At 37.1% G+C, this 16,805-nt stretch overlaps 1 protein-coding gene across 1 annotated transcript; it reads left to right on the top strand.

Moving 5' to 3' along the window:
- The first annotated feature begins 411 nt into the window (after positions 1–411).
- Positions 412–15,777, top strand: LOC124435395. The gene is given in 28 exon segments (XM_046985329.1): positions 412–582; positions 712–866; positions 963–1,054; positions 1,772–1,863; positions 3,649–3,754; positions 4,179–4,868; positions 5,579–5,683; positions 5,781–5,834; positions 5,929–6,000; positions 6,687–6,755; positions 7,083–7,133; positions 8,243–8,290; positions 8,802–8,924; positions 8,995–9,058; positions 9,728–9,779; positions 10,229–10,325; positions 10,402–10,482; positions 10,607–10,648; positions 10,787–10,895; positions 11,487–11,528; positions 12,512–12,605; positions 12,689–12,737; positions 13,095–13,198; positions 14,101–14,247; positions 14,523–14,560; positions 15,119–15,180; positions 15,292–15,392; positions 15,394–15,777. Coding segments are annotated over 27 exon segments (2,685 nt in total). The 5' UTR covers positions 412–582; positions 712–808; the 3' UTR covers positions 15,437–15,777.
- Positions 15,778–16,805: the final 1,028 nt, after the last annotated feature.

Here is a 16,805-nt window from a genome sequence, read left to right as displayed (position 1 = left end):
ACTGGAAAAGCAATGAATGGAATTAATTTTCTAAAGAAATGAACAATTTTGATAAAAAAATTTGCATTGTAGGAGTAAAAGATCCCATTGTAAAAGATCGAGTTATTGTGATGACTTCAAGTTTTTCTTGACATTTGGGTTTATCTTCCCCCCAAAAAATTGCTCCACGCAATTAAAAGCATTTAAGTTAATGAGTAACATACACTTTCTACTCGCGACATAGCTCGAAAAAATTATAGTATACCCAAATTAGTTTTTGACTTTTCAATTTTCTTGAAATGTTCGCCCTTCTGTGAAAAGTATTTTAGATCTTTGATCTAATGAATGACTACTTTTCATGTCATTAAATTTTCCCATGCATGATTGTAATCTGATATTGGCGCTCCGGACCATCGAGTTACTCATGGTGAAAATTAATCATGAATAATGCTGAAATATTCGCGAATTTGTAAATAAGTCGCATTATTTGTTTCCGCTCAATTTGCCGAATTGTGAACGACATTGTAAACACTTCATTTTCAAGTTAAGTGTAAGTTTATGTTCTCATTAGAACGAGAATTATCGAGGAGTCTAATTCGATAGGTAAAGATTTGATTTGCAACTACAAGTATACAAGCATGTAATATCGCTCTTATTGTAATAACGAATGCATTATCAAACATTCCATCCATTTCCTGCCGAATTCATTTCACCATCTCCCGTCTTTTGTAGCGATATTTGTCATGAATTCTTCCTCGTTAAGAATTAGCAACAAGAGTGTCTCGGTGCTTGGGAAGTAAAGCCAAGTTTCATTTTGAAAATAATAATAATGGATGACATTAGCACCTTGACGAACAAACTTAGAAAAACTTATCGACAATCAATTGGTGAGGTTGTGCTGCCATCGTCAGTGTTTATCAGTAGTTACCATCAAGTTGACTGTCTTATTTTTTAATGTTATTATTGACGCCTTTACCATGTAGATGTCATGTTCCCACTGGCAGAGCAGGAGGCAATTGTGTATTGTAGTGATAGTGAATTCAACCATATTTTGGAGGAAAAGCACTCGGTTCAGGTAAAGCTGTATTTGATAGATACCAAATTTGGGAAATTTTCTCTCGTTAAATGTGCCAAGAGATATTGATAAGCAATGGAAATTACAACGCCGTATGTTCATGTCACCTCACACAAAAAGTTAAATGTGTTAATGTACTAGAGCTGACTTGATATTTTTCAAACTTGGAAATGTTCACATTCTTCAGGTTGTGGCAAGCTAAGGCTGGCAGCTCATCGATGACTATATTTATATGCTAAAATACATCCACAACAATTTCATGGGCTATTTTGGTCATATTTTATTGTTTGCTATATTGTTACTTAAGTATAAAGATATATTACAGAGCAAGGGGGTGAGGGGTGTACCCACTTCCCTCAATAATTTGTTTGCCATTTTTAAAATTTTTCCCAAGACCCCTACTTGCACCCATCTTCCCGGTCAATAATCTCCCCATAAACAATATGCTCCACGGTCCTTGGTATATTGAAAGCACATTGGATGTTCCATTGTCCTTAGGTATATTCATATTGACATTTCCTGTCTGAGAGTTTATTTGACTGCTAGTGATGACCTTTACCAATTCATTTACATCTGTTACAAAATAGTATTCCCCCTAAAGCCCTTATTCTTGTTTGCTTGGGGTCTAACATCTTCATTAATTTAAATCTGTTCTTTCAACTGGTGTAGAAGTTCCTTTGCCATGTTGACACTTACCTACTTTGTGTGTTTGTTTAGGATTTGCAAGTTTGTATTCATCTTCTGGAAAGACATATTGACTTGCAACAAGAGATGATCCTTGGTTTAACCAACATGCAAGAGTTACACAAGTAATTTACACGTCCATTATCATGTTTAGTTAAATTTGTCTTTATATTTATGCAACAACTACACTAATGTGGTTAGTTGAGTAAACGTTTTCTCACTTCGTTTGATACTCGTTGTCATGTGGTTAGTTGAGTAAACGTTTTCTCACTTCGTTTGAGAATCGTTGTCATGTGGTTAGTTGAGTAAACGTTTTCTCACTTCGTTTGATACTCGTTGTCATGTGGTTAGTTGAGTAAACGTTTTCTCACTTCGTTTGATACTCGTTGTCATGTGGTTAGTTGAGTAAACGTTTTCTCACTTCGTTTTACACTCATTGTCGTGTGGTTAGTTGAGTAAACGTTTTCTCACTCGTTTGATACTCGTTGTCATGTGGTTAGTTGAGTAAACGTTTTCTCACTTCGTTTTATACTCGTTGTCATGTGGTTAGTTGAGTAAACGTTTTCTCACTCGTTTGATACTCGTTGTCGTGTGGTTAGTTGAGTAAACGTTTTCTCACTTCGTTTGAGAATCGTTGTCATGTGGTTAGTTGAGTAAACGTTTTCTCACTTCGTTTGAGAATCGTTGTCATGTGGTTGGTTGAGGAAACGTTTTCTCACTTCGTTTGATAATCGTTGTCATGTGGTTTGTTGAGTAAACGTTTTCTCACTTCGTTTGAGAATCGTTGTCATGTGGTTAGTTGAGTAAACGTTTTCTCACTTCGTTTGAGAATCGTTGTCATGTGGTTAGTTGAGTAAACGTTTTCTCACTTCGTTTGAGAATCGTTGTCATGTGATTGGTTGAGTAAACGTTTTCTCACTTCGTTTGAGAATCGTTGTCATGTGGTTGGTTGAGGAAACGTTTTCTCACTTCGTTTGAGAATCGTTGTCATGTGGTTAGTTGAGTAAACGTTTTCTCACTTCGTTTGAGAATCGTTGTCATGTGGTTAGTTGAGTAAACGTTTTCTCACTTCGTTTGATAATCGTTGTCATGTGGTTTGTTGAGTAAACGTTTTCTCACTTCGTTTGATAATCGTTGTCATGTGGTTTGTTGAGTAAACGTTTTCTCACTTCGTTTGAGAATCGTTGTCATGTGGTTTGTTGAGTAAACGTTTTCTCACTTCGTTTGATAATCGTTGTCATGTGGTTAGTTGAGTAAACGTTTTCTCACTTCGTTTGAGAATCGTTGTCATGTGGTTAGTTGAGTAAACGTTTTCTCACTTCGTTTGAGAATCGTTGTCATGTGGTTAGTTGAGTAAACGTTTTCTCACTTCGTTTGAGAATCGTTGTCATGTGGTTAGTTGAGTAAACGTTTTCTCACTTCGTTTGAGAATCGTTGTCAGCTTACACCACTGCATTATTCTTATTTACTCCACGTACGAAATTTTGAATGCATTTTGAAATCCCAGGAGTATAGCCTGTAGCAGGGTGTATCTTTGCAGTTGTGGCATACCATTGCTTGTGCAACTTCTTACACTCCAGGATTTTTAAAATACATTTTGATTCCGTGCGTTAAGTAAATTAGAACAATACAGTGCCTTTTTTACATCATGTAGTAATGATCAATTTGATTGCGAACTATACAACTAATTTAACTTACCATAAAACAACGTGTGTTTATTGTGCTAAATAACGCCTGAACGCGTTACGAAGTCCTACAATGGTGAACCTTATATAGTTACGCGATGAAAAGACGATGCATTCTTGTCTTCGTTAGAATCAATTACTTTTGAGTCATGCAGTTACACCTTGTAGTTAGTAAACACACTTTTTTGTGTTTGCCTTATAGTTTTATCGTGTTTTACTCCCTAGGGATGATGGGAAATCTTTGCATTATAATGAAATCACTGACAAGCTGTTGGAAGCTCAGAACAAACTGGCGATGTTAAGAAGTCGAACGGTTCGCTGCTTGACAAAGGTAAAGTGGTTGTCACGACTGCGTGGTCATGACGACGGTAACGTGGTTGTCATGACTGCATGGTCATGACGAAGGTAACGTGGTTGTCATGACTGCGTGGTCATGATGTATGAAATACTGGTTTTGTCAAAACCCATTCTAATATCAATGAACCCAAATTCACTCATTTACGCAGTGGAAAAGCTCTGTGCATTATCTCACAATGCTGACCACAAATACTTGAATTGGCTTTGCATGACGTCATCAGTATGTTGACTTAGCTTGACGTCATCAGTATGTTGACTTTGTATGACTTCATCAGTATGTTGACTTCGCATTACTTCATCAGTATGTTGACTTTGCTTGACGTTATCAGTGAGTTGACTTTACGTGACGTCATCAGTATGTTGACTTTGCATGACGTCATCATGATTGTTTTCCTCAGCAAGTACAACTAAGATCTGCTGATTCCAAAATACAACTACCCCAATGGTCTTCCGAGATTGACTACGAACGAAGATTTTCCAGCACTGAAAGTGAATCAAAACACCACAAACAGGTTTCACAGAAGGAAAAATTACCCAATGTTGACAACACGACCAAAGTATTGCTGTCGGAGAATGTTAGTGAAGCTTCGGACACGATATACGGGAAGTACTCAAATGAAGTCGGTCAGGCGATCGGTGAATCAGATGCAAGGAACATTCATCGTGATGGACAACGGACCGTCTCCAACAGTAATGACGTCGAAATGAAACAAGAATTTTCTCGTGATAACGTTGATGTTAGAGAAACTTCGCGGGCATATAAAACTGATGCCACGGATAATGGAAGTTTGCTCAGGTTGCAAGAATCAAAAGATAGTGGCCTGCAACGTGGAGAAGAAACGGAATTGTTACCAGAGCAAAATTCAAATGGATTGCAATTAATATTGAATGTTTCAAATTTTCCCACGAAAATGGGAACGAAGAGTCATGTCACACGAGCAAACAGTCGACATGTTGTTAAGCCTGTAGAGGAACAAGTCACTGTGCATGTTTATGACGAGTCTGACGGAGGGAAACCTGAGGATAAAGCTGGGGTTTCGATGGATCACGTGGAACACTCAAAGCCAATTGCTTTGAATGACATAACCGTGAGTGTGAATTTTGATTAATTTATGTCAGTAATAATGGTAAATTTTGCTATGACCTACCATCACTTTTTCTCAGTATTTTTCGCTGTTAATAAACCGGAATCTTTGTGTAAACGAGAAAGAAACACCATAATCTAAACTTACTCAGACTAAAAGCTTACGCCATCGTCGTTATTTTGCTTGAGATAGTAAACATTATTTTGCCTAAATGTCGTCATTTTTGGTACTGTTATCATTTATAACATCTTAGGATATATAGTTCAATGAGGAAGCGGTCATATTGTTGAAGCTAGTATTGTTCTTAAAATTTCCCATTCAAAGCATCAGATTAATGTCCCAGAGATGTTTTGGACAGTTTTCTGTTCTTAAAAGATCTCCCCCACCCCCTAACATTCTTTAGAAGACGCTTCAATTGAAAGTAAATGCACTGTCTTCGCCATATTTATGACTTACATGTTCCCCCCCCCTAACATTCTTTAGAAGACGCTTCAATCGAAAGTACTGTCTTCGCCATATTTATGACATGCATGTTGTTTCGAATATGTGTCTTGCTTTCTTCGTTGAAGACATCTTCAAGTTACAATTGTGCTCTTGTTTTCAATTACTTTTTTTCTTTCTGCGTGAAATTCCATGTCCGAAACAAAACATAAGAAGTGAACGTTTCTAGTTCTTGTCGTAAAAATGATTTTTTTGTTGTTTTCTTTTAAAAGAACGGTGCCGTAGCTCCGGAGAATGACTTTTGCGTGTCTAATTCCATCGACAGGCCATATCAAAAGTCGTTTAAGACCAGAGTCAACACTTTGAATTGGGATCCGGTGAGTATGAGAAATCTTTCATCAGGAAATATGTGAGTTTATCTCTGAACAAAAAAACATCCACTAAATATTCGTTGCTTTATCATTTTGTTCCTAGAGTCTGCTCATAAAGAGGATATTTGGCAAAGTGAAACCGATTACTATCGAAGAGGTTCGCGGAATTTAAAGTTTGAGATTTACGTTTAGCTCAATCTTAACATATTTGTGTTGTCTTTACCACTTGTTCTCTATTTCCTTATGCGTAGGTTGAAAGCGGGAATGACGGTGAAGTACATATGGCTGGTTATTTAGAAAAACTTCCTGTGAACTCGAAGAAGGTGAGTGAGGATCCTTATGGGATAATTTGAGCGACCAGAGTGGGTAAGGTAGGATGACTCGTGTTTAGGAAGGAAAATCAAAGCTAAAAATGGCGAAGTTTTAAATTAATGTAGTAATAAATGTATAATAGTGTACTAAATATAGAGAAGATTACCTGAAATAGTTTTATTACCACCAAGGAACTCACTAAATGTTTTCACACCATTTTGATTTTGAACATCGACATAATTTCGCAGTTTCCTTATGAGATTTGAAAGTCGCGCACTTTGACGCTTTCATCAACGAAGCCCCCGTATGTAATCACTCCGTGTGTGCTACACGTTTTCATTCACACTAACCATTATAATTTACAGTCATCATTACTGAGAAGCCCCCGTATGTAATCACTCCGTGTGTGCTACACGTTTTCATTCACACTAACCATTATAATTTACAGTCATCATTACTGAGAAGTCCCCGTATGTAATCACCCCGTGTGTGCTACACGTTTTCATTCACACTAACCATTATAATTTACAGTCATCATTACTGAGAAGTCCCCGTTTGTAATCACCCCGTGTGTGCTACACGTTTTCATTCACACTAACCATTATAATTTACAGTCATCATTACTGAGAAGCCCCCGTATATAATCACCCCGTGTGTGTTACACGTTTTCATTCACACTAACCATTATAATTTACAGTCATCATTACTGAAGAGTTGGAGAAAACGGTATTTTAAAATATTAAATGGAAAGTTACATTACTTTGAGGTTTGTATTTTCAGTTCTGCTTTTTGGTTGAATATTGAATAGCATTGTTCCTCCCGGAAGGTGCATTTGACCACTTGTTGTGAATTGCATCGCATTCTTGATTAGCTATAGGAAGGGCTTGATTTATTTTGTTCAGACAAACTGTGCTGCACGTTTTCTGTTCTTCCACTATGGAATGCTATGCCGAACTCTATTTTTTCTTTTTGTTCGATCTGGAAATTATTTTTCATCTTTTTATAGCTAGAAAATCCGTATACAAAGTGCCTATTCTCTTTGTTTCTTTCTATCTATGAAAACTGTGTATTGATTATGTACTTTTCTTTATAGGATCATCGATCAGATGCACCGATTAGTTTCATCAATCTAGGTGGATGTGAGGTATGTATGAACTGAATAAGAAAAAACAACGCTTTGGAACTTTCTTTCCATCGTTTACATCACATGACCTGTAAATGATGATGTTTGTTACGTTTACATCACATGACCTGTAAATGATGATGTTTGTTACGTTTACATCACATGACCTGTAAATGATGATGTTTGTTACGTTTACATCACATGACCTGTAAATGATGATGTTTGTTACGTTTACATCACATGACCTGTAAATGATGATGTTTGTTACGTTTACATCACATGACCTGTAAATGATGATGTTTGTTATGTTTACATCACATGACCTGTAAATGATGATGTTTGTTACGTTTACATCACATGACCTGTAAATGATGATGTTTGTTATGTTTACATCACATGACCTGTAAATGATGATGTTTGTTACGTTTACATCACATGACCTGTAAATGATGATGTTTGTTACGTTTACATCACATGACCTGTAAATGATGATGTTTGTTATGTTTACATCACATGACCTGTAAATGATGATGTTTGTTACGTTTGCATCACATGGCCTGTAAATGATGATGTTTGTTACGTTTACATCACATGACCTGTAAATGATGATGTTTGTTATGTTTACATCACATGACCTGTAAATGATGATGTTTGTTATGTTTACATCACATGACCTGTAAATGATGATGTTTGTTATGTTTACATCACATGACCTGTAAATGATGATGTTTGTTATGTTTACATCACATGACCTGTAAATGATGATGTTTGTTACGTTTACATCACATGACCTGTAAATGATGATGTTTGTTACGTTTACATCACATGACCTGTAAATGATGATGTTTGTTACGTTTACATCACATGACCTGTAAATGATGATGTTTGTTACGTTTACATCACATGACCTGTAAATGATGATGTTTGTTACGTTTACATCACATGACCTGTAAATGATGATGTTTGTTACGTTTACATCACATGACCTGTAAATGATGATGTTTGTTATGTTTACATCACATGACCTGTAAATGATGATGTTTGTTATGTTTACATCACATGACCTGTAAATGATGATGTTTGTTATGTTTACATCACATGACCTGTAAATGATGATGTTTGTTATGTAGGTCGCGGATATCGGTGGAAAATGTTTACAAGTTATGGAAAGTGATGTGGTAAATGCATAGTTTTTGATCCTTTGCATGTTTACGTTGGGACTGGCTATTATTATACATGGTATTTGCGGCCGTAGAAACGGCAACAAAACCATTCCACCCAAATATAGCATTCGTGCTTGAAAGATTCTACGTTTCGTGGAAAAGCAAATTCGGGATTTAGAATTTTCTCATTCGAACACATTAGCCACTCGAAGAAAAATTGATTAATAATGTTGTATAAACCTTAGAAATGCAATAACAGTAATCCTATAGTGAGGGTTAGTATCCAGTGAAGAGCTTTTTCTTGTAGAGTTAACCTTTAGAATCCTTTCCCAGCAGACAATCTCAAAAAATACAAGATGATAGACAAAAGTCATTTTCTAACTCGATTTTCATATAACTCATATCTTGAGTTCGCAACATTACTTTGTTTATTGGAGTTTTTTCGTCCATCCTACATCGACCTTTAAGCATGCGTGCATTGAATAAAGCCTGTGTATTGAACCTAGCTTTCCTTGCTTTTTATCAGGGTGGTAAAACGCTTGTCATACGCTGTGGAACGTGGCCAGAGCATCAAGACTGGAGAAAAGCTTTGGAAAGGGAATCAAAAGCAAAAGTGAAACGAGAGCATTTTCAACTGGTAAAGGAGAAGGTATTTGAGAAACTCGAAGTGCTCAAGATTTGAAATTTGATCTCATCGACTTGTTCTTGCGTTACTTTAGAAAAAGGTCATTATTGTGGACTTGGGTTCGTCGTCGATAAAAGCTGGATTTCTTGATGAACAAAGTAATGTTATAGCAATTATTTTTAATCCATAGCGATAAGCAATAAGTCCTGAAATGCAAAACCTTCACCTGTAGTTAGCTTTACCATTAATGCTTTCAAAAACAACTTGTATATAATTATAAAACTTTTCTTGTCCAATGGCGTTATTTTGAAAATTATGTATGGAAAGCCATTCAAATTAGTTTTTGCGTGGTAGTATTCTAATTAGTCTTTCAAACATGCACTATCTTTGTGTGAGTAACATAGCCAGTTCACTTAAAGAGAATGTGTTTCTTGCGCATGCTCAAACCTACTTTAGTAATAATGTTCCATGTTTGTGGATGTAGATTGTCCAGGTTAGTAGAGTCCTGAGAAGGGCTGTTGTTTGTTAATGCAGACCGACGTTTCGACAACTTTAGTGGTAGACATCTTCAGAGTTAACTGACTTGAAACGTCAGTCAACATCATCAACAATACCAGTCTTTTTCAGGACTCTACTAACCTGGACGGTCTACATTTACAAACATGTAACGATACTCCCGGGTTCAAACCATTTACTTTATGGTGATAATGTTCAATGGTCGGAACCCGATGTATGGTTACCACTACTTTCAAAGGATGCTTTGAACAGCTTTTATTTTACTTTTAAATGTGTTTTTCTCGATGTTTTTTAATTGTTTGTCCTTTCAGCTTGGCCTCAAGTCATAATACCGTCCGTTTGTGCAATAAATAAGGAAGATAGGTAGGTATACTTCATGATGTCGTCTCTCCATGTCGTGGAGATTGTGCAATTTTTTTTGTTTTGTACTGTGATAAAATTTTGAGTCTCGTTTTCAGGAATGGCGCAAGGGTGTTTATTTAGGGAGGGGGGTGTTTATGTAGGGAGGGGGGGTGTTTATTTAGGGGGAGGGGGTGTATGTAGGGAGGGGGGGACGCTAGTTTGGATTAGATTTCGATGGCCACTTTGTGGATGTCACTGTGCCACGTCAGCGTTTTTTGTTGAATTCTGTAGCTCTTAATTCACGATGGGCAGATATATTTGGAAGTGTACTGCATTAAACATTGAGCATTGACTGCACAGTACTTGTTACATTACTCGTTTTTCACGCGTTTTGCTCTTGTGACATATGTGAAGTATCATTAATCTTCCTTATATCAATGTCATTGCTTTCTCTACGTCTTTCATTTCAGTACAACTAGGTTCTATGGCTTTGAAGCACTCAGTCCAGCAGTTCGCAACTCGTGCAAACTTGTTTATCCTCTTCGCTCTCCTTTGACCGTTGAAAAAGTATGTTTGGTAACACTAGATGTTTTTTTATCTGGCAATGTCTTTTTTTGAGACAGCGGTTCGATTTTATTTTCAGTCCTTGCTTGATCCGGTGGACTTGCTTGGTTTTCTGGAGATTGTGTTTCGAGATCTGCAGGTGGATATTAGCCAATATCAGGTAAAGTTCGTCTAATCAGATAATCTATATTTTATACGGTTAATCCGTTCATATTGAAACCATGGAGTGTTATAGAAAACTTAATCCGCTGTAATAATCTGACGATTTACCCTACATTTTATAGGTTGTCATGTCGACGCCTGTCAATTTAAGGGGGCAAGATAAGGTAGGCTTGTGTATAGTGTGCTTAGTGTTCTAATGTAAGATGTCCGCTGACCTGAGCCAAGCAGCTTGCATTAGTATTCCATACTGTACTATTCCTCATAATGAAATTTAAACGAGAGATTCTTATATCGTTGAACAGGAACGATTAGTGGCGATTTGTTTTGATTATTTCCAAGTTGCTGCTGTTTACATGAAGTCTCAAGCAATATTGTCCATGTACTCATACAGTTCTACCTTTGGAATTGTGGGTAAGATGTGAGCCGCTGTATGTTACAGTGTTGTACAACACTAGCTTAATGATGTAGCTCTCTGTCTTGTACTTAGCAAGCAGGTCTGCATTAGGGTTTTCTGGGCCCACCATATCGTTGTTGAACGCTAGTGAATTTTGTTCTTGGTCCATATTTTCCCGGCCGCTGCATTTATCTATGAGACAACGCATGCAGATTTAGTTTTTCAATGAAATGAAGCATTCTTTGCGATGGCGATGAACTACAGCAAAAAGCATTTGTTTTCATATTATTGTGTTGTTTTTTAAATTGAATCTTATTGTCAACATAAAAACTTTTGGGCTCAAAAATTCTGGGGCCCAAGAAATTTTTGGACCCCTGGGCATGGGTCCAGTGGGCTCATTGGTTTCTCTCCCCTGCCTTCATTAAACTAATTTATGCTGCCTGGGTACAAACGTCTCAGACCTTAAGCATGCCCGCTGAAGGAAAAATATTTTGCAAAGTATATTAAATAGCACACGAGCTGAACTTCTGTGTTATCTCAGAAAGATGTTAAATTTAACGTACGTATGTTAAATTCTTATTCGTCAATTTATTAATTTTGTCATTTAGTAAACATTGGCGATCACATTGATGTCGTACCAATCGAAGAAGGTATTTTCTTTAATGTTTTGTATTTTATCATACTTTGAGCCATGCGTCAATGAGAAAACCTCGCAAGGCTATTATGGCGCGGCTGTGTAGAGGTAGATAACTGTAGTTGTAGATGCCAACAACATACTATAAACACAAAGGTACATACATAAATACTAAATGACAGGGAACATGCTACAGCCTTCGCCAATTAGCTACAGCAGCTTGTAATATGACGTTGCAAACACTAAAACAACACGATATTTCATTGGACAGTTCTCAAGACTGGTTACGAGACTGACATATAGATTGTGGATAGCTGTGGGTGACTGTACGTAGCTGTGGATGATTGTGGATAGCTGTGAATGATTGTACGTACATAGCTGTGGATGATTGTGGATAGCTGTGGGTGACTGTACAAAGCTGTGGATGATTGTGGATAGCTGTGGGTGACTGTACATAGCTGTGGATGATTGTGGATAGCTTTAGAGGCAATTTGTAGCATTTATTTGATCGGCATCTGAAAAGGTGTTAACGATCATTTGCTAAGTGCGGGGCCGTTCTGACGCGTTCTGTACGCGGAGGTACTGGGGCGAAAGTATAAAATGGGCATGGTATTTGTAGAAGAAGATCGTACAGGTTAGTTGATGGTTAGTCCTGAGAAGAAAACCACCAATCGAGACGACTGAAGTAAATTGTTTTAAGTTCAAAACTTTTAGAAGCAGAGCAGAAACGAGTTTGTAGAAATGTGCTTGAATCGTTCATGTTCCTTTTAGTTTTGGCGCTTGTGAACTTGGCGTGCTAATTATGTTTGTTTGTATTGCAAAATGAATGCTGAAATCTTCCTGTAACATTCACTATAATAAGCCAAATAGTACTCAATGTAGTTGATTTTATCACTACTTATGAAGAATTATTTTTGATTGTTGAACGGCTGAAAGTTCATGACAACCCATGGTTCAATTCGTGTTTTTACTTCTCCTTTAAATATATTTTCTCTGTAGGCTACGTCATCGAGTCTGGTATGAGCAGTCTTCCTTATGGTGGTCACCTGGTAACCGATCATTTCATGCGTCTTTTATCTGCCTCTGGTTATAGGTAAGACTGACGATGGACGGATTTGTTCGATGCTACATATGTATTCGTGTTTTGAAGGATATTTTTTATCGTTCCGTTTTAAGATACTTTTCAGAGGTGGAGAATTACATCGCAGAGTATTTGAAAGTCAGTGTGAGTAATAAAAATGCTGTTCTTCATGTGACTTACAACTTAGATTAAGTACATCAAAAATAAACTAGCGGAATCATGCAAGCAGTCCTTACTTTCAATATTGTTTGCAGCACTTAACACTTAAGGAAAACATCGATATAGATATTGGCAATGTTAGTGTAATCATGGGGAACTGTAGGGAGCTAAGTTTGTTTGGACAAAAAATAGCCTAGGATTTAGTTGGTATGGACAGTGACTGTTACAGGGTGGAGGAAAGGGATCTTTTCCACTGATCGCATTTAGGAGAGGAAGGTCGAGGAAGGAGTAGGTGGCTCTTAAAAAGATGAAATATAACTGCATTTTCTTTCATACTTTCAGACATGTTATGTATCGCAAGATTATGATCAAGAAATGAAAGATTTTTCTGACAGCGATTCTCTCACTGTAGACATGAGTGAATTTCATCTTCCAAATGGCGACAGGTAATTGTACTTATTTACAGCCTTTATACAAACGATGAGTTTTTTCCCTTTTCATCACAATGATATGAAATCATCGCCTAGTTTAGAATGTAAAGTAGAGAATGTGTAGCTTCCCATTTGCCTGATTACATTCAGACTCACGCTTCTAACCTGCCCCTTCTCTTCCTCTCCCAGTTCCCGATCCTTAAAAGATGCCCTGTTAATGTACATTGAAAGTGACAAATATGGAATGAGCTTAAGAAGGTTCCCTACAGTTACTACTCTGGGGAATGGTGACTATTAGCATGCGCACATTGTGCTTATGTCGAGTCGATTTTTTTTACGTAAACGCCTGGCCGCTCTGACTTTATTGAAAAATTTTTCGTTTTTCCTTCGGTAAATTTTGTTAAAAGTTCGTGTGGATGTTTTATAATAAGAAAAATTATAACATACGCAAAATAGAAGAAAATCTACCATTAGGTTTTTATGTAGCTGAAATTCTTAAATACCTCAAAAAATTATCAAATAGAATTGCTTTAATGTTAAACATAATGCTTTTTGAATGAATAAAAATCGTCAGGCAAAAAATCAGAAAAACTCACCAAACCGAAAAAAAATACGAACGATTCATTAAAAACTGGAAGGTGAAAGTGTAAAAGAAAATAAGACCTGGCGACCATAACAACGCAAAAGTTATCCTATTCAAGCATCTTCAGACTTTACAGGCATTCTTCAATATTCCCTCATAGTTCATATTTCCAATGTTTGTGTGTATTTGATGAAAATATTGTTGTAAGTGAAGGTTACCTGAAACACCCGAATCTCGGGTGGACTGTAGGGAGCCTCCATAAACATGACAAACTTACACTTGGCAATTCTCTACATCACGTTCAATGATTGTCATTTGTTTACGATGTTTACAGGATGGTCACAGTTTGTAAACAAAGATTCATGGCATATGAAGGACTATTTCGTCCTCAGCTCTTTGGTAAAGATACTTCAAGTATAACGGATATGGTTTGCAGTGCAGTCATGGCCTGCAGTATCGACAGTCGTAAGGAGCTATGCAGGTATAAGCAATATTACCAAAGTTGGTTATTTCCATATCTGGCACTCGCGGTTTTTACTCACGAATTGTACGCTAATGATATATTTAAACGAGGTAATTGTACACAAGTCAGTGATCTTCGCTCCTGCAACTGTCTCGAGAATGAAGTTATCAACGGTGCTCACTAGCTATCCCAATATCATATCCTGTTGTATCCCTGGGTATCATAATATTACAGTATGAGAGTATATATACGCCATATCTTGGCTTTTATGACCGAAAACATTTTTTTTTTAGAAACATCTTTCTGAGTGGAGCTACAACTAAGGCCCCAGGTAGATCAATCATTGATTTGTATATAATGTAGAGTGGTATTAAACGTTGAAAGACTGAGTCACCGAGCTGCTTGCCTTTGTTTTAAGACTACTGTTTGCTTTAGAGTGTATGGTTTATCTTCTGTGATTTTTGTGTGGTGCACATCCAGTGCAGAAATCAGGGGCAATTGCTCCTCCCCCTCCCACACACACATACAAATCATCGCAGTTTTGTGTCTTTCCAGGGGGAGCAAATGTCTCTATTCATTGTACTGGTTCAGTGACAATTAATAATGTGTAGTTTTTACGAAAATCAATCAAGATGACCTCTTGTGTGTTACTATTAATTTTATTGTACTCATACACATGACCTGTTGTCCCTTGCGCTTTGCATTTAACTCAAGATAGATGTAGTAACCGCTGTTTTTCACAACCTCGGATTTGTCGTAAGATATAACTTTTAACAGCTTCGTGCAAGTTATCAATAAATCAAATCTGTACTGCTACAAACTTACTGCAATTTGTGAGTTTTTGATTCCTCTTGTTTTGATTACAGAGTTTTTACTTCTTTAATTATAGGCTTTGCCGAGAGATTACAACGTGAACTGAGTCAGAAATTTCCATCGTCTCGTGTTGTTCAGGTACCATCTTATAGAAAATATTTAGTTATATTTCAAGATTTACGTTTTAAGATTTTTTCGCGTCCTTTAAGATAACGGAATTGATAACGACTTTACGTAATCTTTTGCCAGGTCAATGCGTCCGCTGACCGTCAATATGCTTCTTTCATCGGCGCAGCCGTAGTGGCTAGTCTGGAAAGTTTTGATGATCTATGCATCACACGCGAAGAATGGGGAAACTGGACCCGAAGTACTTAAGAAATGGGATCGTACGTAAGCTGACTTCAATTGTGGTAACTGGAGTGTAGTGTTGACATGCATTTGGCAGTGTTCTGCAGTGAAATAATTTAATAAGTGCTATTTATTGTAGTCTATATCGATGATCTAATTGATTAAGTCTAATTTCCATGTGGCTCTCAACGTCGTACACACAAAAATGGCGGTAAAAAAAATACTCTAGTATTTTGCGTATAGAAATTAGACACTCACTGTCAGTCGCCGATGCTCATTTCATTTATACGTGACATCTTTATTGTAACACACGATACTTTTCTCTTGTGATGTAAGTAAATTTTGTAATTCTACCATGCTCAACGGAAAGTAATTGTTGTTTATAAATGATGTTTTATCTTGCGCAATCATTCCTGAAAAAAAGATTTTGTTGCAACCACGCTTCATTGTAACACATAGTTCCTCTCTCGTGGAGTTCGTTTAGGGATTTTATGAGAAATAAGATTCTTGCAAAGTTTTCATGATTCTGATTCAAGCAGCAAATCATCTTCTTTGAAGCATTTCTACTTTAGTATTTGAAGGACCGTAGGGAAATCAAGCAACCAATGATCTTCATCAAAACATTTCTACTTTAGTATTTGAAAAACCGTAGGCCACATCAAGCAACCAATGACCTTCGTCAAAGCATTTCTACTTTAGTATTTGAAGGACCGTAGGGGACATCAAGCACCTATGATCTTCGTCAAAGCATTTCTACTTTAGTATTTGAAGGACCGTAGGGGACGTGAAGCAACCAATGACCTTCGTCAAAACATTTCTACTTTAGTATTTGAAGGACCGTAGGGGACATCAAGCACTAATGATCTTCGTCAAAACATTTCTACTTTAGTATTTGAAGGACCGTAGGGGACATTAAGCACCAATGATCTTCGTCAAAACATTTCTACTTTAGTATTTGAAAGACCGTAGGGGACGTGAAGCAACCAATGATCTTCGTCAAAACATTTCTACTTTAGTATTTGAAGGACCGTAGGGGACATTAAGCACCAATGAACGTCGTCAAAGCATTTCTACTTTGGTATTTGAAGGACCGTAGGGGACATAAAGCACCAATGATCTTCGTCAAAACATTTCTACTTTAGTATTTGAAGGACCGTAGGGGACATCAAGCACCTATGATCTTCGTCAAAACATTTCTACTTTAGTATTTGAAGGACCGTAGGGGACATCAAGCACCAATGATCTTCGTCAAAGCATTTCTACTTTAGTATTTGAAGGACCGTAGGGGACATCAAGCACCTATGATCTTCGTCAAAACATTTCTACTTTAGTATTTGAAGGACCGTAGGGGACATCAAGCACCAATGATCTTCGTCAAAGCATTTCTACTTTGGTATTTGAAAGACCGTAGGGGA

This window comes from Xenia sp. Carnegie-2017, unplaced genomic scaffold, assembly GCF_021976095.1.
Source record: "Xenia sp. Carnegie-2017 unplaced genomic scaffold, XeniaSp_v1 HiC_scaffold_14, whole genome shotgun sequence".
NCBI classification, from domain to species: Eukaryota; Metazoa; Cnidaria; class Anthozoa; order Malacalcyonacea; family Xeniidae; genus Xenia; species Xenia sp. Carnegie-2017.
Note: the sequence above shows the minus strand (reverse complement) of the source record. Positions and strands in the feature narration are given on the sequence as shown.